Source organism: Oryx dammah, unplaced genomic scaffold (genome assembly GCF_014754425.2).
Source record: "Oryx dammah isolate SB20612 unplaced genomic scaffold, SCBI_Odam_1.1 HiC_scaffold_27, whole genome shotgun sequence".
Taxonomy (NCBI): domain Eukaryota; kingdom Metazoa; phylum Chordata; class Mammalia; order Artiodactyla; family Bovidae; genus Oryx; species Oryx dammah.
Window position 1 is genome coordinate 10,131,520 of NW_024070211.1, and position 25,299 is coordinate 10,156,818.

The window sequence follows — 25,299 nt, forward strand, 5'->3', positions numbered from 1 at the left end:
CATGAAGAGTCGAACACGACCAAGCAATTGAACAACTGCCGAGAGTCCGGAAGCTGTGTGATAGAGATAAGGGTGCTGGCTACCAGGGTGCCCTAGTGAAGCACCATTTAATCCCTTGGTAAGGGTGGCCCACGCCTTGGCGTGAGGCCCTGTCGATGCTATAATTATGGGCAGGGGCTTTGAACATCGAGTAGCGCCCGTTGAGATTGGTCTGATAGCAGGATCCATGCCACCAGGCTCTGGGAAGAGTCACTGTGCAGTTTCTCCCACTTGTATCATGGTCGGTGGGAAAGGGTTTCCCAGCGTGGAAGCTCTGGGAGGCCCCTGGCAGGAAGAGGGTGGGAGGCGCCTCAGTGCTGGCACCATGGCTGGCACCCTTGAAGAGAGATATCACAGGAGCCTGAGGGCAACTGTGAGGTGGGTGTTTTCAGGCCCTGTGGGACAAACAGCAGTGTCATGGAGCCAGGGCGTTGGCCCAGGCAGCTAGTCACAGAGGCATTGGGACTTGAGGTCAGGACTGTGGTTCCAAAGCCACTGACACCTCCCTTTGCCTCGTCCGCTCCCAGAATCTCCGGCTTCCCTCTTGCTCGTTTGTCTCCTCGCAGCTCCCAGCTGCAGCCTGAGCTACTGTGCCTGGGGGAGCTAGGAGGGACTTCTCAGACCCTTAGGCAGGAAAGGGGGCTCCGCTGAGGCACTCCTTGTAACCACTTCCCTCTTTCAAATTTCTTCTCAACTGTTGGTATTTCTCTGGGAAAAAAAAAAAAGACTTTCTTGGTTCCTCTTCCAAAGTAGATAATGATAACACTCAACAGAGCCTCAGCTGGCTCTCACATCCTCCCTCCCTGCCTCTTTACCCATTTTACAGGAGAGGAAACTGAGGCTCTGACCCAGAAGGGACTTGCCCAAGGTTACACAGTTAGTAAACGACAGCTGGATTTTAAACTCAGGATCGATTGCCTCCAGAGCCTAACTTGTTCACTCCTGCACCACCCTGTCTCATCACTGCCATTTTTTCCAATGAGGAAACAGACCCGCAGCAGGGGAAGGAGTTGTCCTAGGTCATCCGTGGAGGCCATGGCAACTCTGGGGAAAAATCCAGCCTCCCTAGACTTATTGGCTTGCTCCAGGGCCCTACTGTAGGCTTGCTCACCTGCCCTGCCCTCTGAGAACCTGCCCAGCAACAGCTGGTGATGGTCTGCCTCCATTAGGAGGAGGAAGGACCTACGGGGAGTAAAGGTGTGGTTGCCTAAAGTCCTCCGGCTCCACCCACAGCTCCTGGGTGCCTGGGGGAGGGGACAGGGAGTCAGAGATGGAGGAATCCTCAGATCCCAGGTGGGAATCAGAATGCCAGGGAAAGGCCCCTCAGACTCCCTGGACCCTACTGAGAAACCTACCCTGGAGAGTAAGCTGGTGCAAATTCTCATTCCCCAGCCAGAATTCAGACTCCTGGCTCCCCACACCTGCTGTGTAGGAAGACCAAGAGCAGAAGGAATCCATGGGACCATCCTGTCACCCCTGGAAGACCTAGGGAGGCAGAGAAGGTGACGACAATGGGAGTCATCACTCCAGGCTGAGCCTGGGATGAGGAGATGCAAGGGGCAGAGGCACTGTGAGGGGTAGGCGGACAGACGCCCCCCTCTTTGGTTTGGGGGCTTGTTGATAAAGTATGAGTCCAAGTGAGCCTTGCCTGTGAATATACCAGTCAACTCTACACACCTTTTACTGACTCTCAACTTCACACCACAGTCCCTGGATGGACTGAAATAGAAACGTTGTCCTTCCCTTCAAGAGATGGTCAGTCCAGTTGGGGGTAGGATTCAAAATAACCCTGCTTTCATTTACAATAAGAACCAACGTATTAGAGCAGAGGTCCATTCAGTCTTACCCTGATACTCCCTCTCAACCCCAGTTTCCTCTTCATGCCAAGCAGTCCCCAGGTCCTGTAGAGTTTCTCTCCTAAATGTCTTTCAGTCTAAGAGCCTCTACCTTCGTTCCTGCCCCTGCCCACCCTCTTCTCCTGCCCAGACCCCTGCCGTCATCCTAAACTGTGTCCCTACCTGCACTCTGGTCCCCATTCAATGCATTCTCCACAGTGTAGCCTGAGTCTTCTTTCAAAAACATGTCTGACCTGGTCCCTCCTCTGCTTGAAACTCTTCCAAGGCTCCCCACTCCCGCTGAGTCAGTCACTCAGTGCCCTTTGTGAACGGGTCTCTGCAGTCTGGGCCTTCTTCCATGCTTGACCCACACCCGTAGACCTCAATCAAGCATTCCACCTGCTCTCAGCTCACTCGTCCGGTCTCCCCCACCCCCTCATGCTCTCCGGCCTCCCTGCATTTGTCTTTCCCTCTACCTGGAAGGCCCTTCCTATAGGCACCTCACCTATCTTGAGAACTTCTACACAGCCTTCAGGGCCCTTTCAAATGGCAACTCCTCTGTGAAGCCTTCTCAGACTTCTTCAGGCCCTCTGGGAGCTCAGTAAGCATTTGTTAGTGATACTCACCAAAGGGATGTCTTGGCTCCAGTGGGCTCTGGCTCCGCCTAGGGGCCACGGGGAAGAAGTGCCCACTGGGTCTGACTTGTTCCAGTCCTTTCTCTCCGTGACACTCCTTCACCAGCCAGCCACCATCTGCGGTGTCCTTGTCACAAAAGACAAAATTAAAAGACGCTTGCCCCTTGGAAGAAAAGCTATGACCAACCTAGATAGCGTATTAAAAAGCAGAGACATTGCTTTGCCAACAAAGGTCCATCTAATCAAAGCTCTGGTTTTTCCAGTAGTCAGGTATGGATGTGAGAGTTGGACTATAAAGAAAGCTGAGCGCCAGAGAATTGATGCTTTTAAATGTGGTGTTGGAGAAGTCTCTTGAGAGTTCCTTGGACTGCAAGGATATCCAACCAGTCCATCCTAAAGGAAATCAGTCCTGAATATTTATTGGAATGACTGATGCTGAAGCTGAAACTCCAATACTTTGGCCACCTGATGCAAAGAACGGACTCATTTGAAAAGACCCTGCTGTTGTGAAAGATTGAAGGTGAGAGGAAAAGGGGGCAACAGAGGATGAGATGGTTGGATGACAACACTGATTTAATGGACGTGAGTTTGAATAAACTCGGGGAGTTGGTGATAGACAGGGAGGCCTGGTGTGCTGCAGTCCATGGGGTCGCAAAGAGTCAGCCATGACTGAGCCACTGAACTGAACTGTCACAAAAGACTGGGAGGGCTCAGCCCTCAGGTAGGCACAGATGGTACCAGTCACTCAAAGTGGTTTTCCGGCTCAGCAGCTCCTGGCGGCTCCCAGGGCCTGGGGAAGAGGAGATGAGCTAATGGGGGCCCCTAAGTTATTTCCCAAGCCCCAGCCCACAGGCAATGGAAGAGGCCACGTGCTGGACTCCAGGAGCCCTCTCAATTCCTTTGGACCCCTGAGAGGGGCTCCGGAGCGGGCTGGGCCACTCCTGCTGACCCAACAACACCCCAGCACCGTCTGATTCTACATGCCTGGGCTCCAGCAAAGGTGGCCTCAACCTTCCTGTCCCCACAGCAAGTTCACTGAATCTCCAGCCCCAAGAAAAGATGAATGTTGACTCTGAAGTCCGAGTATTCCCAAGGGAAGGCTCACGAACCACCAGAGGGGAGGGTGCCCAGGCCCTTCTCCTGATTCTCCCCACTCCTCCCAGCTTTCCACCCCCACTGCATGTATTCTAAGTCGCTTCAGTCATGTCTGACTCTTTGCGACCCTGTGGACTGTAGCCTGCTAGGCTCTTCTGTCCATGGGATTCTCCAGTCAAGAATACTGGGGCGGGTTGCCATGTCCTTCAGGGGATCCTCCCGATCCAGGGATCGAACGTGTATCTCTTACGTCTCCTGCAATGGAAGATAGGTTCTTTACCACTAGCGCCACCAGCTTTCTACCCCCTCTACAAGAGGTCAATCACAGCCAATTCCTGAGCAGCAGCCAAGCAGCCCCCTCTCTGGTCCAGGGACAGAGCAAAGAAAGAAGAGATCTCTAGCTCCACACAGTCCCCAGGCTCACCCTTGGGACCCATCTTGCCCAGTGGTCCAGGTTGCCCTGACATCCCAGAAACAGAGAGATGCCTTACACCCTGCCCTATGTCAGGGCCCTGAAAGCAATCAAGTCAGATCCCAGCTGCAGCCTTTCGTGGCTCCTGGCTCTGTGTACATGGGCGAATGACTGATCCTCTCTGAACCTCCCTTCCCCTGCAGCCCAGCGAGATGGGGATGACACTACCTACCCCACAGGATCAGTCTTAGGATGCTGGGCATCCAGCCTGGAGCCTGGCATACAAAGGTTCCTTGCCCCTTTGCCATGATCTCTTAGCACAGACTGTAATTGCTGCCTCCGCAGGCCCCTGCCTGATCTCTGGCATCTCTTACCTTGAGGACCTGGTGATCCCTTCTCCCCAGGACTTCCTGGGGCTCCAAGACAACTGGGCAAGAGGACAACTTTACTGGCTTCTAGTTTCCTGGGTTCTGCAGGGAGATACAGGGCCAGGTGGGCACAGGATGGGCATGGGGGTAGTGGGTATGTCTCTTCCAGATCCCTCTGCGCTTTTCTTTCCATCCCCCAGATTCTAGCTGTCAGGTTTTTCATCATTTGCATCTATTTGCATACAATGAGTGTGTGTGTGTGTGTCTCTGTGTGTGTGTGTGTAGAGCCCAGATTATCAAACTCCCACCCTGCTCCTTGAGGCTAGTGAGCCTGGGTGGGAGAAGGATACCTAGGGAAAGGATGAGGATGGGATGGTGAGTGAGTGAGTGGGGAGGGTACCCTGGGCCCCTATCTGGGCAGGTGGGGTAGTCCTGGGTCCTCAGAGAGGCAGGCTCCCCAAACAAGAGGAAAAGGGAAGGTGGGGTCCATAGAGGGCCCATCTTGCTGGGGCCCTGAGAAAAGATTCCAGGCTGGCGGGAGGACATGAAGCAAGACTTCCTCCATTGTCTTTCCCCAGGGATACCCCACCCAGGCTGGAACCAGCAGAAGGTGCGGGCTTTTCCTCTTTTACCTTTGAGAGAATGGGCATTATTCCTGCCCGGTCCAACCAGGATGGAGTCCAACTTCTGATCCTGGCCACCAAGACTCTGCAGCCATCTCTTCAGACTTCTGCACTCACGTAAGGTCTTTCTACTTTTGTACCTTAGCTCATCTGGAACCCCCTCCTCGTCTCTCCCTGTGCATGAAGGTCCAGCTCTCATGTCATCTCCACTAGGAATTCTTCCGTGATCCTTGTCACCATATCAGGAATGACCACTGATACTATCTGGTGGGCACCTGCTGCCCACCCCCACCCCAAGTCATGCTGGGTGCTATTTGTATATCGCCTCCCATCCTTACACAGTCCCACTGACGGTTGTCATTAATATTATTAAAACTGGGTTATAGGCTGGTACATAGCAGGTGCCCCATTAATGTTTGTTAAATAAATGAATAAACAAGGAGAAACAGACTCAGAGACAGGACATGATTTGTGTTCTCTCTGCCAGAGATTTTGCCCAAGCCCCTAACCATGCCCCCAACCAGAGAGAAGCATTGTTAGCAAGGTGACTTCATGCCCACCCTCAGGTCCACTGAGTCCCTGGCAGAGGCTAGAAAACAGCTGCTAATATAGGCCATCACATGGGCAGACCATGCAGGGCAGGCATGGAGGCCAGTGAAGAAGAGGCAGCAGCCTTGGTCCAGATGTGAGGGGTGAGGTCTGAGCTGGAGAGGGACCTCCGGTAACAGAGGAGAGGAAAACGTTGGTCATTCATTCACTCATCAAATCCTCCCTGAGGGCCTTCTCTATACCAGGCCCAGTTCTTGTGGGGGTAGAGAAGGCCAGGTTCATGAGAGTGTCAAGGAAGGTGAAGGCCAAGCTTGCCAGACAGGATGGATCCATGAGATGAACGCTGAGAAGCTCCAATTCCAGTTCTAGGAATATGTCCCCACCACACACACTCTGCTGCAGGTATGCCAAGATCTGAAGACAAGCCCATTTATCATGATGCTGTTTACGATAAAATGGAAATAACCCAGCTGGACTTTGATAGGATGCAGGCAAATCAATCATCACCATCTGAATAAGTCATGGGGCAAATCTGATCTCTAACGAAAGGGGCAGCATTGCAGAACAAAATGTAAAGCATGCGCCCACTTCGTTTTTGGTGTTTTTTGTAATGAAAAACTTTAAAAAATAATTTTATTTTTGGCTGCGCTGGGTCTTCGTTGCTTTGTGCGGTCTTTACTTGCAGCGAGCATGGGTCTCTCATTGCAGTAGCTTCTCTTATTGCGGAGCACGGCCTCCAGGCATGCGGGTTTCAGTAGCTGTGGCATATGGGCTTAGCTGCTCTGAGGCCAGTAGAATCTTCTTGGACCAGGGATGGAACCCACATGCCCTGCACTGGCAGGAGGATTCTTAACCCCTGCGCCACCAGAGAAGTCCCTCATTTTGTATTAAAAAAAAAACTAAGTGTGTGTAGGTATGTCTTTTGTAAATTCATAGAGAAAGGTGTGACCCATCCTGTTAAGCATAGTTATTTCTGGGGAGTGGGACGCTGGGGAGAGTGATTCTTGTTCTTCATGTACATGAATGTCCGTGTAGTCCTTTTGCTCTTTGCAGGCATTTACTACATTTGAAAAAGAAAACATCCACTAGAGAAATGTCCTAAACTGGGTGAAAAGCCAGGAGGAGGTGGGGCATTCTTTCCTTGGCCTGGGAGAGAACGGGCATCGTCCCAGCCAGGGGAGGGCAACCCAGGCAGGAGAAACCACGTGTACAGAGGCTTGAAGAAGAGAGAGCAAGGCAGGCTGGGTCACATGACCCAGATGCAGGGACCTGGAGGGGAGGCTGATGTCTGAGAGGAGGAGAGGTGTTGATAGAAGTGAGTCTGTGGAGGGGGTGGACTGTGTTTGGCATTGATGGGTAGGCAGGTGAGCCCTCTGAGAGGCCAAGAAGTAGCTGAAACTCCCTGTGGAGCCCAGGGGCCCTAACGCCTTTCCAGCTGCAGCCAGAGATCCTGCAAGGAGAGGCGGCCTCAAGGGGAGGGAGAGATGCAGGCATTTGGGCAGCTGGAGGGGTGAATGGGTGCCCTGGAGTGAAGCAGACGGGGCACATGCCCCTGCTCTGAACCTGCCCGACATCCCAATGAGATGGAACAGCTGTCACTGGACTTTACAGACGAGGAAACCGAAGCCCAGAGCTGCTCCATTAACTTTCAGTCCCACAAAGCAGTCGGGTTCCACAGGCTAAACTCTTGCCCGTGACCCTCTACTGCCTCTCAGCTTTCTAGGACAATCATGAGACTAAATGAGACACTGATGCCAGACTCTCAGCCACATGCCTGGTTTCCAGCAAGTGCCCCATGGGTGGGAGATGTTATTAGAGAAGACTTCTGGGCCCAGGGTTGAGGGGGTGAAGAGAGGGAGGTGGGCATAGGTGGCGCTTTCTAGGAGGGCCCATTCAAGGAAGGCCAGAAGTACCCTGGGGACGGTCCCAGGGGTACCTCCACCTTGGCACAAGGGCAGAGATCCAATTTAGGAGCAAACAAAACAAAACAAAACAAAACTGGAGATGCCTCTGCAGAGGAGTTCTGAAGTTCTGCTCATTCTGGAGTCAGAAAAACCTGGATTAAATTCCCAGCCCTGCCCCCATTCCACTCTGCTTGATCTTAAGCAGGCATGTTTCCCTTTCTGAGTCTCTGCACCCTTCTCTATAATGCAGTGGAGGAGGGGCTTAAACACATAACAACAAAAACTATTTTTCTGGCCAGGCCATGAGGCTAGTGGGATCTTAAATTTCCTGACCTGGGATTGAACCCAGGCCCCGGCAGTGAAAGCACCAAGTCTTAACCACTGGACTTCCAGGGAATTCCTGCAAATAAAAATACTTTAATAGGTGACAGTGTTAATTTAAGGCTGAATTTCCATGAAAGAGAGGGCAGTGAACCATACCCCCCACCCCATCCAATCCACACACAGCCCAAGACATGGGAGCACAGTGCTGGAAAGAGCTCCTTTATTGGGGGCCAGTGTCCAAGCCGGGTCGATGGGAAGAGGCCAGGCCCAGACCGAGTACCAGGCGGGGGCCCACAGGGATGACGGATGAGGCAGAAGGTGGTTGAAGGATGCTCTCATCTGCACGAACCAGGCCCAGGACAGGAAGGGATGTCAGCTACGGGGTCCTGAGTCTGCTCAGTGTTCACAGGGGCCACAATTTGGTGACCAAAGTTTTTCCCACCCTGAGCGCCCTTAAGGGGGCCAAGAGAGGGCAGCCTCTTCATCCTCTTTCCCTTGAGTATGGAATCCGGGCCTGAAGGGGGTCAGATTCTGCAGAGGGCAGACAGAGAAGGCACTCAGGGTAGTGGCCCCACCTCAGCTGGGCTGAGGACACCCCCTGCACCCCGCAGAGAGCAGGCAGTGGGCAGAAGAGCAAACACTTTAATGGAGGTTGCAGCGATCCACCCCACAGCACACATGGGGGCCGGAGCCTCAGAGCAGCTCCCCTTCTCAGAGGAAAACCAAACCGCACGCGTGGCCTGGGCTCCTGCCCGCGGCCACAGAGCTGCAGGCTGAAGGCGGCCTGGGTTGTCACCTACTGGTTCTCCTCCCTGTGGGCAGCATGAGGGGACAGAGACAGAGGGGCTCAGCTGGGCTCTCAGAGGCCGGGCCCGGGCCGAGTTCCACGCGGGCCAACATCCAGCTGAGAGAACCCCAAGGTGGAGGAGGGAGACACGCTGCGAGGCATGAGGGAGGAGGCCGAGAGGGCCTCAGGGCTCCTGAGGCTGCCCCATGGCGGAGACAGCACATGAGCAGTGAGGGCCACCTGGGGGGCCACGGGGGAGCAGGTGCACGGGGCTTGGCAGCCAGGTACTCACAGCGTCTGGTAGGTGCTGTCCTTAGCCTTGAGGAAGCGCAAGACGAAAAAGGCCACTGCCTGCAGACTCAGCACCATCACCACGCCTCCGGTGAAGCTGGCCCCGTCGAAGCCGGGGCTGTGGGCCTCAGGGACCGAGGGGCTCTCTGCAGGGTGGAGGCCACAGCAGGCCACTGTAGGCCAGGGGCCCAGCCCCACCCCAAACCTGGCACAGGTCATCTGGGAGGCCCCCAGTCCTCACTAGGGGAGCCTTGGACAGCGGGCTCAGAAGTTCCACCCAGATTCTACGGGTGGCCTGGAAGTGCCTGGAAGGACGGATAGCATCGGCCCTGGCTCCGCTTCTGAGTTGCTCTGTGGCTTGATGCCTGTCACACTGTCTCTGGGCTTCCTGACTGCAGGTCCCAGATGGTGAGTGAGCTCCCTGGCTGCCTCCCTCTTCCACTGGGGTCCCACAGAGTGATGATGGACCCAGAACTTGGGCATCCACACAGCTTTCAGCTCACAGTCCCTCTCTGTCTTGGGTCTTGAGCTTCAAAGCCCAGGTGCAAATGCTGTGGTCTCCTTGGGACTCCCAAGTCCCAAGACCCTGGAGTCACCCGGGGTCCGGAGAGAGGGAAGGAGGAGAGGAAGATGCGGCAGCCCACACTTGACCAAGGGGATAAATGAAGACTCGATGACATGTGTCGGAGGGACTAACCAGGCTCTGAGTGCCAGGCCTGACAGTCACCTCTCCGTTAGGGCAGAGCCAGACTTACACGGCATCCCCGACCCTTTACCCCACCCCCGCCTCAGGGCCCACAGTTGCCAGGACGTCTCGGTGGCTCCCAGCTGAGCCATGTTAGCCATCTACTCCCACCAGGGATTCAATTTCAGGCCCTGGGCCATGTGCCCAGAGCAGGGCAGGGCTGGTAGTAGAAGAACATTCTAGGGCAGTGAGAGGGGCCCAGTTGGGTGCTGGATCCACCTCCCAGAGGGTGTAGCTTGCAGCAGGGGAATCTGAGGATGTGAAGGGTGGTCCCAGCAGCAGTTCAGGGAGCCCCCGAGAAGGGGACTAGGGAAAGAGGAGCAGAGGAAGGAAGAAACAAGCTGCACAAGACCCAGCTGGGGCTCAGGCTGGAGGAGAAGCCATCAATAATTCAGCCCCTGAGATCATATTTCTGACTTTAATTAACCAAGAGCCTCTTCAGCCATCCTTGCCAAGCCTGCTGACCTCCAGACCCTGAGGGGCAGTGGGAACCAAAGAGTGGGGTTCTTGCCTCTGTTCGGCTGGCACCCTGCTTTGTGACCCTCTCTGGGCCGGGAGGTTGCAGTAGGTAGTCACTGAGGACATCTCCTTGGCAACCTGACATACACCCTCAGCACCAAGCAGGTCCTGAGGGGGGCCATCCTGAGTTTTCAGAACTGGGGTTGGGGAGAAGGGATGAGAACCATCATTTCTTGATCACCTTCTATACATTGGAAACTGAACAAGGTGCTATACACGCTCTCATAAAATCCTCACTTTGTGAGGTATTCTTCAACCCATTTTACAGATGTTGGAAATAGGCTCAGAGGGAGAAATCACAGGCTTGAGGTCACAGAGCATGTCAGTGCCTGAGCCCAGCTGTTTTTCCCTGCACCTCCTGTCCTTCCATTGCCCCAGACAGTACCTACCTGTTGTGACTGTCTTCGGTTCATGAGTTGGGTGGTGGTGCACAGCTGAAGAGACGGAATCCGTAATTAAACCAGACCCCCCTGCCACTTCCCATCAAGACCCCATCTCAGGCCCACCTGGCACACTCTTAAGCCTTAGTTTATACAGTTCCTTCCACCAGTGCAGCCCTCTCTCTCCATCTCTACGTCTAACCATCACTTGTGATGCTGCCTCCTTCAGGAAGCCTGCCCCCCATTCCCTTCTGAACTTCCAAAGTCCTCACTATGGTTTAAAATAGAAGAGCTAGTTCCTCCAATTCCTCTCCATGCTTGTCCTAGATCCTCTAGCTGCACCAATTTTCAGAGGAAACGGGCAGAGGGGAAGCGACATCTCAGTGAGCTAAAGGCAGAACTGCCGCTGGACCCAGGTGCTCGTGGGCACAGTCTTCTCTCTGGGATAGGCTGATTCCCTACTGGAGGCAGGCTCTGGCTGAGGACACCTCGGCCCCCTCCCCCCAAATCGACTTAGGCCAGAGGGAGCCCCCTTACCGGGACATGACTCTGAGCGGTTGTAGATGGAGCAACCTTCCTTGACCACCTCCGCTTGGGCCACACAGTGTCCTGGTGGAAGAAGGAGCAGGGAAGCGGTTTGGGGAGCAGGGCCAAGGCTCTGGTGTTCAGAACTGGGGGCACTAACCTTGGGGAGGGCCTAACTCCATACCTGGCTCCTCCGGCCGACACTGCTCCCACACACAGCCGGAGAGGTTGTGTGCTCGGTCCCCCTCCACACAATGCTCACAGGGCTTCAGCTGTGTGCAGGCCACTCGGACAGCTGGCCAGATGTTCACGCGGAGCAGGGCTCCCCGCCCAAAGCCTCGAGCACCTTTACCTGGGCGTGAGGTGGGTGCAACACTTAGAACCCAAGCTACCGTTCCCCTTCCGCACTACTATGGATCTCACCCCCTGCGCACATACACTCACCTGGATCCCCTAAGCCCCACCGCACGCCTGGAGTTTCCACAAACACAAGGGCACACACACCTAGAAGCTCCCTGACATCCACCAGAGCACCCTCCCTTTGTATATAGCAGGAACCACCCCCATCCCATTCACCTGGGGCCACTTCACTTCCCTACACTTGAAGTTGCCTCACACCCGGAGCCTATATATACGGCTCCACAGACAGTCGGAGCCCTCTTCTACCCACCCCAGGAGCCCCGCACACAAGTGAAAAGTCCCCTCCCGCCCCCGCCAAGCCCAGACTGCTCCTGGCAAGCAGTTGGGTGAAGGGCACGCGTTACCAGCCACAGCAAGCTGGGCACACAGGAGGAGGCAGCAGCAGCCGCCACAGAGCGCAGCCCGTAAGGCGCGGGGTCCCGGCGCGGCCATGGCTCGGAGGCGGGGCCTGGGGGGCGGTCGGGGTCGGCGGAGAGCCGGTGTGGCGTGACCCCTCTGGACTCGGCTCCGCCGGGGTGTAGGGAGCGAGACCAGGGCAACCCGCGCGAGGCCAGGTGGGCGTGGCCCGACAGGGCGGGGCTACTGACGCGAGTGGGAGGGCGTGGCTTTGTTGTCTGGGGCGGGGTCCGATGGGGCGTGGTTTGTGGGCGCGGTCTGGTGGGCGGGATTTGGGAGTCTGGGGCGGGGCTCTGGCAAAAAGGACGGAGTCCAGAACTATTCTGAGTACCCGGCCAGGTCCCTGGATGTCCCCTTCCCTCGCTGGATCATGAACACTGTTGCGTTATTATCCCTACTTCACAGGTGAGGAAACTGAGGCTCAGGAAAGGTGTGTGACTAGTCGGAGGTCAAAATTCTCCAAGCCAGGCTTCAACAGTACATGAACTGTGAACTTCCAGATGTTCAAGCTGTATTTATGTATTTAGAAAAGGCAGAGGAACCAGAGATCAAATTGCCAACATCCGCTGGATCATCGAAAAAGCAAGAGTGTTCCAGAAAAGCATTTAATTCTGCTTTATTAACTATGCCAAAGCCTTTGTGTGGATCACAACAAACTGTGGAAAGTTTTTCAAGAAATGGGGATACCAGACCACATGACCTGCTCCCGAGAAATCTGTATGTAGGTCAAGAAGCAACAGTTAGAACTAGACATGGAACAACAGACTGGTTCCAAACTGGGAAAGGAGTATGTCAAGGCTGTATATTGTCACCCTGCTTATTTAACTTCTATGCAAAATCCCATGGACAGAGGAGCCTGGTAGGCTGCAGTCCATGGGGTTTCAAAGGTCGGACACGACTGAGCAACTTCACTTTCACTTTTCACTTTCATGCATTGGAGAAGGAAATGGCAACCCACTCCAGTGTTCTTGCCTGGAGAATCCCAGGGACGGTGGAGCCTGGTGGGCTGCTGTCTATGGGGTCGCACAGAGTCGGACACGACAGAAGCGACTTAGCAGCAGCAGCAGCAGAGTACATCATGAGAAATGCTGGGCTGGATGAAGCACAAGCTGGAATCAAGATTGATGGGAGAAATATCAATAACCTCAGATATGCAGATGACACCACCCTTATAGCAGAAAGTGAAGAACTAAAGAGCTCTTGATGAAAGTGAAAGAGGAGAGTGAAAAAGTTGGCTTAAAGCTCAACATTCAGAAACTAAGATCATGGCATCCAGTCCCATCACTACATGGCAAATAGATGGAGAAACAGTGGAAACAGTGGCAGACTATTTTTCTGGGCTCCAAAATCACTGCACATGGTGACTGCAGCCATGAAATTAAAAGATGCTTGCTCCTTGGAAGAAAAGTTATGACCAACCTAGACAGCATATTAAAAAGCAGAGACATTACTTTACCGACAAAGGTCCGTCTAGTCAAAGCTATGGTTTTTCCAGTAGTCATGAGAGTTGGACCATAAAGAAAGCTGAGTGCTGAAGAATTGATGCTTTTGAACTGTGGTGTTGGAGAAGACTCTTGAGAGACCCTTGGACTGCAAGGAGATCCAACCAGTCCATCATAAAGGAAATCAATCCTGAATAGTCATTGGAAGGACTGTTGCTGAAGCTGAAACTCCAACACTTGGCCACCTGATGGGAAGAACTGACTACCTTGGAAAAGACCCTGATGCTGGGAAAGATTGAAGGCGGGAGGAGAAGGGGCTGACAGAGCATTGGATGGTTGGATGGCATCTCCAACTCTATGGACATGAGTTTGAGTAAGCTCCAGGGGTTGGTGATGGACAGGAAGCCTGGTGTGCTGCAGTCCAAGGGGTCACAAAGAGTCAGACACAACTGAGCGACTGAACTGAACTGAGTCAGAGGTCACAGAGTTAGTGGCAAAATCTAGATTTGAAGGGAGGTCAATTTCCTGATTTCTGAGCTTCTGTAGAGTTCATCCTCCAACCAGGAGGGAAGAACAGGCCCCCAGACTCTGGCAGCCTGTATCACTTCACCTGTTGCATCCTCTTCTCTTCTGCCCCTCAATACACTGCGTCTATCTCTGACCCACCACACACTTTGGCCAAGCCAGCCATCTCACTGGTACTGGGATAAGTGGTTTTTCTGCAACCTTCCCCTCTGCCTCTTCTGGCTTTTCTCCCTCTGCAGCCACCTCTCAGGTCCCTTAGAAGACAGCTCCTCTTCCACTCTGCCCCATCCTCCATTCTTCCCTTTCCCATCCCTACCTCTCCCTTCCCTTCCCCTCTCCCTTCTCTACTTCTCCTTTTCCTCTTTTTCCCTCTTCATCGCTGCTGGCCCAGTTCAGTCCCAAGCCCTATCCTCTCTTCTGGGTCTCAGTCAATAAGTACCATATCTCTATCTCCAGCCCAATGCTCACTCCCCAGCTGCCACACCTGTAATAATATTTCGTTAGGTGGTTCAGTGGTAAAGAATCTGCCTGCAATGCAGGAGATGCGGGTTTGATCCCTGGGTCAGGAAGATCCCCTGGAGAAGGAAATGGCAACCCACTCCAGTATTCCTGCCAGGATAAATCCCATGGACAGAGGAGCCTGGCAGGCTACAGTCCGTGGGGTCGCAAAGAGTCGGACATAACTTAGGGACTAAACAGCAACAAAGCAACTATCAACGACTTACTACTAGCAGAATTTACATTCTACTAAGAGGCTTAACTCGTCAGGTCTTTTCTGATGTCCACAACTACCCTCTAAACATGGGTTTTGTAATCTCCCATTTGCAGGCCTCTGGTAAAATCACTTTCCCAGGGGCACACAGTTATAATGGAGGGGGTCAGGATGTGGACTGGGATCTAGTGAGGCCAGAGGCCACTCTGCCCTCCACTGTGCCCCCTGAGGGTTCATCTGCTTCTCGGGCATCCCCACTTGAGTTTGTGCCTCAGGCCCTGGAAATTGCCCAGGCCTTCTTTTCCCCTGAGGAAAGCTCCTTCCATCTCACCAGGCAGCTGATTGAAACCCCGGTCTCATCCTCACCCCGTCCCTGTCTTTCCCCCAGACTAAAGTCCTGCAGATCCTGCCCCTGGGTCCTGCTCCCTCAGCTTTCTTTTGTTGACCTCACACTTTCTCTCAGTCTCCAGGCCTCTCCCCAGCTCACCCCTCACAGTGCAGAGCTGTCCTGAAAACGTGGATTTGACCATGAAACAAATTTCAACTCAGCTTGGCTTTCACAGCCCTTTGATTCCTGGCTCTAGAAGCCTCAGACATCTTGTGCTCCCCCCAGCATCTTACCCTCTGAGAAAATAGAATAGCCTTCCCCCTAGCATGCATCGTTTGTATCTCCTTGGCTTCATCTGGTAATGGTTCTCTCTCTTGGAGGGTCCTCCTCCTCTCCTGACTACATGTATCTGGCAAACTAATCCTTCATGACAACACCACATGGCCACCGCCTGCAGGAAGCCCTCGGTGACTGTCACAGAGCAAGGCTGAACTGCTGTGGCACTTGTCCCAGCTGGTAGATCCGAACCCATCTGCCCTCCTGCACCCAAGGCCTCACCATCTCTTGCCTTGGTGACTGCAGTGGTCTCCTGGTAGGGCTTCTGCTTCTGCCATAGTCCATTCTCCACTCAGCAGCCAGAGCAATCCTTTGAAAATGTAAATCAAATCATATTATTCCATGTTTAAGCTTACTGATGGCTTCCATCTCACCGCTTTCCAAGACTTACATGATCTTCCCCCTGCCTGCCTCTCTGAGTTCAGCTCCTACCTCTCCCCTTGGCTCCTTTGGTCCAGACACACTAGCTTCCTCTCTGTCCCTCAAACAATCAACTCTTTCCTCCTAAGACTTTCAGTTCAGTTCAGTCACTCAGTCATGTCCGACTCTTTGCAACCCAATGGACTGAAGCAAGCCAGGCTTCCCTGTCCATCACCAACTCCCAGAGCTTGCTCAAACTCATGTCCATCAAGTCAGTGATGCCATCCAACCATCTCATCCTCTGTTGTCCCCTTTTCCTCCCACCTTCAATATTTCCCAGCATCAAGGTCTTTTCCAAGGAGTCAGTTCTTCGCGTGAAGTGGCCAAAATATTGGAGTTTCAGCTTCAGCATCAGTCCTTCCAATGCACACTCAGCACTGATCTCCTTTAGGCTGGACTGGTCAGTCCAAGGGACTCTCAAGAGTCTTCTCTAACACCACAGTTCAAAAGCATCAATTCTTCGCTCAACTTTCTTTATACTCCAACTCTCACATCCATACACGACTACTGGAAAAACCATAGCCTTGACTAGATGGACATTTGTTGACAAAGTAATGTCTCTGCTTTTTAATATGATGTCTAGGTTGGTCATAACTTTTCTTCCAAGGAGCAAGTGTCTTTTAATTACTTGGCTGCAGTCACCATCTGCAGTGATTTTGGAGTCCAAGAAAATAAAGTCTGTCACTATTTCCATTGTTTCCCCATCTATTTGCCATGAGTGATGGGACTGGATGCCATGATTTTAGTTTTTTGAATGTTGAGTTGCAAGCCAAGGTTTTCACTCTCTTTCACTTTCATCAAGAAGCTGTTTAGTTCTTCTTCACTTTCTGCCATAAGGGTGGTGTCATCTGCATATCTGACGTTATTCATATTTCTCCCAGCAATGTTGATTCCAGCTTGTGCTTCATCCAACCCGGTATTTCTCATGATGTACTCTGTATATACGTTAAATGAGCAGGGTGATAATATACAGCTTTGACGTACTTCTTTCCCGATTTGGAACCAGTCTGTTGTTCCAATGTCTGGTTCTAACTATTGCTTCATACAGATTTGTCAGGAGGCAGGTCAGGTGGTCTGGTATCCTCATCTCTTGAAGAATTTTCCACAGTTTGTTGTGATCTACACAGTCAAAGGCTTTGGCATAATCAATAAAGCAGAAGAAGATGTGTTTCTGGAATTCTCTTGCTTTTTTGATGATCCAACAGATGTTGGCAATTTGATATCTGGTTCTTCTGCCTTTTCTAAATCCAGCTTGAACATCTGGAAGTTCACAGTTCATGTACTGTTGAAGCCTGGCTTGGAGAATTTTGAGCATTACTTTGTTAGTGTGTGAGATGAGTGCAATTGTCCAGTAGTTTGAACATTCTTTGGCATTGCTCTTCTTTGGGATTGGAATGAAAATTGCACTTTTCCAGTCCTGTGGCCACTGCTGAGTTTTCCAAATTTGCTGGCATACTGAGTGCAGCACTTTCACAGCAGCATCTTTTAAGATTTGAAAGACTTTGCACCTGCTCTACTCTCTTTGGAACTCTTCTATTCTCTTTTCAACTGACTTGCCCCTGACCTCCCTACTAAAAACAGGTCTCCTGGTTATTCTACATCACGATGTCTCCTTTTCCCTTCAGAACATGTATCAGCTATGTACTCAATTACTCAGTTGTTTCCTAGTCTATAAATAAGTTCCAGGAAGGCAGAAACCATGTTTATCTTCATCTACAGTTAACTCCCTGCATGCATAAAAGCTAATCAGGTGCTTATTAAATAACCATACTGCACCATGTTATGACTGTGTACATGTCTGCCTATTTCACTGGTCTGTGAGACCCTCAAGGGTTCCCTACTTAATATCATATTAAGTGTTTATTTGTAGATTGTCCATTTCCCCATCAGAATGGAAACACCACGAAGAGGAGATATCTGTTCATTGCTATATTCTCTGTGCCTAGAACTGTGCCTGGCAAATAGTAAATAAACTCAATAAATATTTACTGAATGTTGAAAATGCAGGGATATGGCCACATCATCTCTGTCTGTGGCACCCTCTCAAACCCAAGCCCAGGGGAACTATCAGTGAATATTGGCTGAATGAATGGGTCTGTACTAAGAATGTGTACACTGATGATGGCCAGATTCTTGGAGCTTGGACAGGGGGCTGTGTCTATGTCTCTCACACACTTCCCTCCAGAGTCTAGGCCCACAGGGTTGGTGGAGGCAAAGAAAGAAGTCTTACCTGGAGGTGAGTGCTCACAGCCATCTGGTGGTCACCTGGGGAACTACAAGTATTGTCCACCTTAGTCAAACTTCATTCCCAGCCCCTTCTGGGGAGATGGTGACATTTAGGCTAGAATGAAGTCACACTGGATTTGGTTCCAAATAGAATGGCTTCAGATCCCAGCTCTGCCATTGACAGTGTGATTTGGGCAAGTCGTCTGGCTTCTCTGGGCTTCACCTATATGAAATAGGGGTGTAGGATTATTGTACGTACTGGGCTCTGGTCTGGCATCTGGTAGGTGGGAAGGGCTGGAGGAGGAGGTCAGTGACGAGGAGAATCAAGGAGACAGGGAAGGGGGCCTGAGGATGAGAGAAGAAAAAGGGTTGCCTTTTCCTCTAAATAGCAGATCTTTGGGGAACAGATCTGGTTGGCAGTGATGGCCTCAATTGTCCTGTTGACATGGGGCAGTTTTGGAGCACAAGAGAGTGTGCCCACATGAAAATCCATAGCCTCAGACTTCCCTGGCAGTCCAGTGGTTAAGACTCTGTGTTTCCACTACAGGGGATGCAGGTTCAGTCCCTGGTCGGGGAACTGAGATCCTACATGCTGCATGGCACAGCCAAAAAAACCCCAAAACAAACCCCAAAAAAGAAACTCCACAGCCTCACTTGAGTCTCTTAGGTCTCCAGGGTTTCTCAGGGTTAGAAATGTCACTTCACTCTTTTCCTCTTTGGCTGACTGAGGATCACCTCCGTCATGAACCAGCTCCATGATTCTCTGGATCAGGAAATTCTGACCAACCAACTACTTCAGGGGAAAGGTGGTCATTGATGTTCTTCACCCTGGAAGGGCGACCGTATCCAAGACAGAAATTTGAGGAAAACTAGCCGAAGTATACAAGACCACACCAGATGCCATCTTTATATTTGGGGTCAGAACCCATTTTGGTGGTGACAACTGGCTTGGTTGTGATTTATGATTCCTTGGGTTATGCAAAGAAAAATAAACCAACACCACTGTGCAAGACATGGGCTGCCTGAGAAGAAAAAGAACTGAAGGACAGAATGAAGGAGCTTGGGGGATCACAAAGACCAGTGTAGGTGCTGGCAGAAGGAGGGATTAAAGATCCTGCAGTGACTTTGTCTGTGGTAATTGCGGAGATTTTTCATGAGAGGATTAATAAACTATGTGAAATAAAAAAAGATCATGCCACTCAGAAGAGAAGAAGGTCTCTCATACATCTCCCCTCTCTCGTCTGTATGTGTGTGTGTGAGGCACATGGCTTGCAGGATCTTAGTTCCCTGACCAGGAATCGAACTTATGCCCCTTGCAGTGGAAGTGTGGAGTCCTAACCACTGGACCACAAAGGGATTCCCTCTCATGCCAACCTCCCAGCAGCCTCTCTGAGACCAACTGGACAGTTGTTGGGACCTGGCTCTGACAGGGGAGAAAGTGAACATCTGGGTTCCAGGGGGCAGATGTTCTTGTATTCCCTTTGATGCCCCGCTTTCCTTGACACTGTGCGTATTACTGTTCCCTCTGTTTTCCTTCTCTTTCTTGGATGTTGCTTTTTGTCCAGTCATCCAGTCAGCAAGTATTTATTGAACACCTCCTCCATGCCAGGCTTTGTTCTCCAGCACAGACCAGAACAAAGTCTGTATCCTCGTGGAGCTTATATACTGGTGGAGCTGACATGTCTTTTCTCTTAAAACAATAAATTTATAATTTCAGGAGTGCTAAGTGCTCTAAAAAATGATAAATCAAGGAAAGGAGGGAGAGAGTGATGGGGGCGGGAGTGGTCGTCTAGGGTAGAGGTTGGGAAAGCCTGCTCCGGAAGATATTGACTTGGCCTCAGAGACTCTCAAATGGAGTAAAGGGGTTCTGGGCAGAGGGAACAGCCAGGCAAAGCCCAGGAGCAGGAAGCTTCTCACCCAATCTGTGCTCTCACTGGTGGGTTTCCCTGAAGCTCCTCCTCTCTGCTCCCTCCCCGCACACCCAAGCCTTCCAGGTGTCCTCTTCCTCCAGCCAGCACAGCCAGTGCTGACAATGTGCCAGGCCCCTCCCAGCAACCCCATGCAGAAGATACTAACATGGTCTCTCTTTTTCTTAACTTTTATTTATTTATTTGGCTGTGCTGGGTCTTAGTTGCATCACGTGGGATCTTGTTAGTTGCGGCATGCAAACTCTTTAGTTGAGGCACGTGGGATCTAGTTCCCCTGACCTGGGATCAAACCCCAACCCTCTGCATTGGGTATGTGGCGTCTTAGCCACTGGACCAATTGGGAAGTCCCTGTCTCTAGAGAAAACAGGCCCAAAGAGCCTAACATATTCACCCAAACTAACTGCTGACCACACCACCTGCTAACCACCCCAAACTCACCATGTGCAACCTGAAGTACACTATCTTCCCCAGCCCTGACCTCCCCATGTACCCTGCCACTGGCCGGCCCCCTCCTTCTCCCTGCCCCACACTGACTGTGGACACTGCAGTGGTTTTGTGCTGGGAGGATAAATGGTGGGGCCTGGGATCTGGGCCCTCACCTGGTCCCTGAAGAACAATCACCAGCCCCTCCACCTTCCCTTTCCTCCCCCAGCCCCTTCCCACAGGCCTGGTTGATTCCAATGAGGATCAGAGCTCGAGTTGGAGGGTGGAGGAGGCAGCTATTTCCCCTTTCCCAGAAATGGCCATATCTGTGGCATCTGGAGAAGTCAGCTGGGAGAGGTTCCCTGGGAACAGGAAGAGGTGGGGAAGGGGGAGTTCCTTCTCTGTGCCCTGCCCTGCCAGGGTGCCTAAGATGGGAGGCTGAGAGGGGCCCACCCTGGGGACTGAGCTGATGGCTTTCTGCTTCCAAGTTCTTCCCGAATCCTGCTGCTTCGGGGAAGTGACCCCCCACCCCCACCACCACCCCGTTGGCTTTCCAGATCCTTGAATAAATAATTCAAGTTTTGAAATCTTGCCAGGCCCACCCCTCCCTGTGCAGTGAGGGCGCTATTGGGCTGACATGATTGACGTCGCCCAGCTCCTTCTGCCAGCCCCGGCATCACGAGGGCTGGCCCGGTTACCGTCAGTCCAGACCCTCCACCCTGTCCCACTCATCTGGGGGCCCACAGTCACCTGGTATCTTCATTCCAGGACCCTATGACCCTTATCACAGCCTGGTCACTTGTGACAGGGTCACGGTGACCTGAAGAACAATCACCAGCCCCTCCACCTTCCCTTTCCTACCGCCTCACCCCTGAACCCCATCATGGCCCAGAGTCACCCTGACACTGCTATGGTTGCCCTGGGGGCTTCCTTCTCCACCTCAGCGTCGCACTGCCACCATCCCCCCAAGATCCTGTCACCACGCTCATACCGTCACTTCCACCCACCTCCCTGCTCCCTCGTGCTCCTGTCACCATCACCTCAGGGCTCCATCGTCTTGGCAACCCCTGTCATCCTCACCGGGGACGCTCATTCAGCCCCCATCACTCGGGCTCCGTCACCTGAATTCCGTCAGCCTGTCTCTGCCACCCGAGGGTCCCATCACCTCCACAAACTCTCCGGGGCCCCTTTCTTCCTCTCCCTCTAACACATGCCCCCCCCCCCCCCCCCGCCACCTCCCTGAGACTGCAAGGGCTCTCGCACCAGCGACCCCGAAACCCCCGGCCCTTAGAGGGCGCAGCGTCAAGGACAGCGCGGGCCGACTCAGAAGGGGGCGGAGCCGCAGCCACGGTCGCTTTTTATGAATGGGGGAGCGGGCGGCACGAGGCCTTATTACTATGCCGAGCGGCGCGCGCTGCGCCCCTGCGCGACGCACCCATTGGCCAGCCGGGCCACTGACGTCACCAAAGCGGTGGTCGGGGGCGGGGCAGGGAGGGGTGACTCACGCCGCTTCTCCCGCGGCCGCGGGGGCTTCTCGGGGTCCTCACACACCCTGCGCAGCCCGGACCCGAGCGCAGCCTCCCCGCGGCCCGGCCGCGCCCCGTCCCGAGAGGTGAGTAGCGGGCCCCACCTTGAGTACCAGGCATCCAAGAGGGCACGCAGGATGCTGGACGCTGGGCAAGCGGTCAAGCTCCCAGCGGTTGATTGGGGTCGGAGGTTGAGACCAGGAACTCTGAGTCTGGGCTAACAGGACGGGACCCAGGGTCTGGGTGATAAGAGCTGTCAGCTAGGTAGCCTGGCGTGGGGTGAGCACTCCTGCAAGGACCCGAGGCCCTGAAGGGACTGATGGTCATCTGAGTTTGGGCCAGCAGGAAGCGTCTGGGCCAGGAACCAGGCGTCCGAGCAGGAGGAGGTGTCCGACTTAGAAATCCAGACGTCCGGACAGGAGGCGGAGTCAGGCCCAAGATCCAGGTGTCCAAGCAGAGGGAGGGATCTGACTCCAGGATCCTGGCTTCCAGCAGGGGGTGTCTGTCCCAAAGACCCAGAGGTTCAGGCAGAAAGAAGGGTCCGGCTGGGGGCAGAAGTCTAGGCGAGTGTGTGTTGGGGGGCTGAGGTCCCAGATGTTGTTACCCCAGGAGTACAGGGTGGGGGCTGGCGGGAGCTTCAAGAGCATTCTCTGGGGGCGGAGTCTGGGGCTGGCCATACTGAGAATCGTGAGGGGTCTGGTGAGCCTCAGAAACTGAGCGTCATCCTGCCCGGTGGGGAGGGAGCAGAGCTGCCGTCAGTCTTGAGAGTCCCCTCCCCCGGTCCTGGGCCTTTCCCGGCTTCTCTGGGATCCTATGGGCCTCCATCCACTTATGGTAGTCCTTCATCTTGTCCTCCTCGGTCACACACGTGGCAGAGAGACCTGCAGGACTGAGTGAGTTAGAAGGGAGAGGGGAGCGACCCACCACAGGGATCCCCAGACCCCTGCTGGCCTAGGGGCATAGGTGAAGACAAGGGTATCCTGGAAGGAGCTTCAGGGCGTGGGAGGGGGTGGGCAACCTGGGACCCAGCCAGGTATCCTGAGGAGAGACCCCCCCCCCCACTGCTTCCAGACCCCTCCACCCAGCACCCAGCCCTGCCAGCTTCTCACAGGGCATTTCTTCTACAGGTACCATGGTGTGGGGTGCAGGCAGCCCCCTGGCCTGGCTCTCTGCTGGCCCCGGAAACGTGAACATGAGCAGCATGGGGTCCACAGAGGGGCCCACAGGCCCTGCCGCACCGCTGCCCACCCCCTCGGCCTGGGACGTAGTACTGTGCATCTCGGGCACACTGGTGTCCTGTGAGAACGCGCTGGTGGTGGCCATCATCGTGGGCACTCCCGCCTTCCGTGCCCCCATGTTCCTGCTAGTGGGCAGCCTGGCTGTGGCAGACCTGCTGGCGGGCCTGGGCCTGGTCATGCACTTCGCTGCTGTCTTCTGCATTGGCTCAGCAGTGATGAGCCTGGTGCTGGTTGGCGTGCTGGCCACGGCCTTTACTGCCAGCATCGGCAGCCTACTGGCCATCACCGTTGATCGCTACCTTTCTCTGTACAATGCGCTCACCTACTACTCAGAGACAACAGTGACGCGGACCTATGTGATGCTGGCCCTAGTGTGGGGGGGCGCGCTGGGCCTGGGGCTGCTGCCTGTGCTGGCCTGGAACTGCCTGGATGCCCGGGCCACATGCGGCGTGGTCTATCCGCTCTCCAAGAACCATCTGGTGGTCCTGGCCGTTGCCTTCTTCATGGTGTTTGGCATCATGCTGCAGCTGTATGCCCAGATCTGTCGCATCGTCTGCCGCCATGCCCAGCAGATTGCCCTCCAGCGGCACCTGCTGCCTGCCTCCCACTACGTGGCCACCCGAAAGGGCATTGCCACCCTGGCCGTGGTGCTTGGCGCCTTTGCCGCCTGCTGGCTGCCCTTCACCGTCTACTGCCTGTTGGGCGATGCCCAGTCCCCACCCCTCTACACCTATCTCACCCTGCTCCCTGCCACCTACAACTCCATGATCAACCCCATCATCTACGCCTTCCGCAACCAGGACGTGCAGAAGGTGCTGTGGGCTGTCTGCTGCTGCTGTTCCTCTTCCAAGACGCTCTTCCGATCCCGCTCACCCAGTGATGTCTAGTCTCATCCTGGTGACCCTCCAGCCCTGATCACTTCAGAATCCAGAATGTTAGGTCCTCCAGGGCTTTGTTCCAACCCCCAGCTCCACACCCCAAGACCCAGCTGGTTCTGGAGTTCTAGGACTTTGGGTGTTTCACAGGATTCTGTTCAGATCCCTGCAGGGCCCAGCTGGCTCCATGGTTCTAGAATGTTCCGGTGGTCAGGGTTCCAACTCAGAAATGTCCCACAGCCCAGATGGGCTTGGAGTTCCAGTAGGCTGCTGGGTGTTTCACAGTGCCATTCCAAGTCCCTGACCTTCCCCCTCCCTTGACCTTGACCATGTCACTTTACTTTCCTGTTTCTGAGCTAAAGAGTCAGAGAGGTTAGTTACTCCGTTGCCTAGATAAGAGAAAGGTTTATCTGTATATATGTGCACATACAAAGAGAATATCTATTTATTATTTATTTATGAATTTATTTATGGGTGTTAAGGGGAAATAAAGAGACCCACACCTTGAAATCCAGGCCATACCAGGGTACTCCCAGTCCCCAACACCCTCATTTCTGACCTCAGTTCCTAGAGGGGGAAAAGGGAGAGAGAGAAACTACGTATTTTGTTATTATTTTTGCTTACTTTTTATCGAAGAGATCATAGAAACCAGAGCCTTCTCCCCAGGCCCGCCCCCTCGGGTTTGCAGGGGGAACACACCAGCCTCTGGTTTTTTATTTTTTTAAGAAGCCATCACCTGAGAAACCGAGAATTCCTCTGCTCTGGGGGCCGACTGCCCTCTGGTGGCCGTTTTTGGGGAACTGCAGCCGGGTCGGCCTTCGGAACCAGGCCAAGCAACCCCAGCTCCACTCCAGCCTGGTGTCCAGCACCATAGCCAGAGCCTGGGGTCAGGTCTCACCCTGCGGTTCCCTACAGGAGGCAGGGTGCGAGCCAACACCTGAGCCCTCTGCCATCTGGGGGTAGGGTCCCCAGTGCAATCCCTATTCCTGTTCCTGACCCAACCCTCAATAAAAAAATGATTTTGTGATAAATAAGATTTGTCTGTGCGTGGAAGGAGTGGTGTGGGGTGTGATGAGTGACAGCCTGGAACGGGAGGATTAGGCCAGGCCTGGGGACCTATGGGGGGATCCAAGAAACTGGAGACTCAGGTGGAGTAAGGCTGGCAGGTGACACCTCCCACCCCAGGATGCCAATCTGATGGGTTCCTCTTTTCAGACCCAGGCATCCCCAAACAAGAACCCCACCTCCACCGGGACTAGAACTCCTGGTGCTAGGCCCCCATGGGTTTCGGTTGCTCACATCTTGCCTACATTAGCTTTAGCTTGGGGTTTGGGCATGAAGAATGTGCTCAAGCCATGTAGGTGTCCCGAACAACAGCAGCCTCTTCCACTCACAGGTGTTTTCTGCACGCTGGGCACTGCACTAAGCGTTCTGCATCCGTCAGCTCACGTATGCCTAACAAGCATCCCCTGG

At 53.6% G+C, this 25,299-nt stretch overlaps 3 protein-coding genes across 5 annotated transcripts; 1 reads left to right on the forward strand and 2 right to left on the reverse strand.

The window, feature by feature from the left end:
* Positions 1–79: 79 nt before the first annotated feature.
* FCN3 (ficolin 3) lies at positions 80–7,856 on the reverse strand. The gene is given in 10 exon segments (XM_040228990.1): positions 80–426; positions 1,151–1,248; positions 1,250–1,283; positions 1,395–1,524; positions 2,613–2,636; positions 3,193–3,299; positions 3,521–3,550; positions 4,014–4,064; positions 4,391–4,479; positions 4,785–7,856. Coding segments are annotated over 10 exon segments (1,332 nt in total). The 5' UTR covers positions 5,207–7,856.
* Positions 7,857–7,987: 131 nt separating this feature from the next.
* Positions 7,988–11,918, reverse strand: CD164L2 (CD164 molecule like 2). 3 transcript variants are annotated; one of them, XM_040229845.1, is made up of 6 exons: positions 11,796–11,918; positions 11,216–11,383; positions 11,044–11,115; positions 10,516–10,560; positions 8,864–9,008; positions 7,988–8,596 (listed from the first exon to the last, which is right to left on the reverse strand). In XM_040229845.1, exons 1-6 carry the CDS (start codon positions 11,881–11,883, stop codon positions 8,581–8,583), a joined length of 534 nt encoding a protein of 177 aa, XP_040085779.1. In that variant the 5' UTR covers positions 11,884–11,918; the 3' UTR covers positions 7,988–8,580. The 3 variants fall into 3 exon arrangements, with proteins under 3 accessions (XP_040085779.1, XP_040085780.1, XP_040085781.1); XM_040229846.1 differs by having other exon boundaries at positions 7,988–8,315; positions 11,796–11,915; XM_040229847.1 differs by lacking the exon at positions 7,988–8,596 and having other exon boundaries at positions 8,860–9,008.
* A 10,927-nt stretch (positions 11,919–22,845) lies between these two features.
* GPR3 (G protein-coupled receptor 3) lies at positions 22,846–24,857 on the forward strand. Its single transcript, XM_040229822.1, has one exon. The coding sequence runs from the start codon at positions 22,846–22,848 to the stop codon at positions 23,836–23,838; it is 993 nt and encodes a 330-aa protein (XP_040085756.1). The 3' UTR covers positions 23,839–24,857.
* Positions 24,858–25,299: the final 442 nt, after the last annotated feature.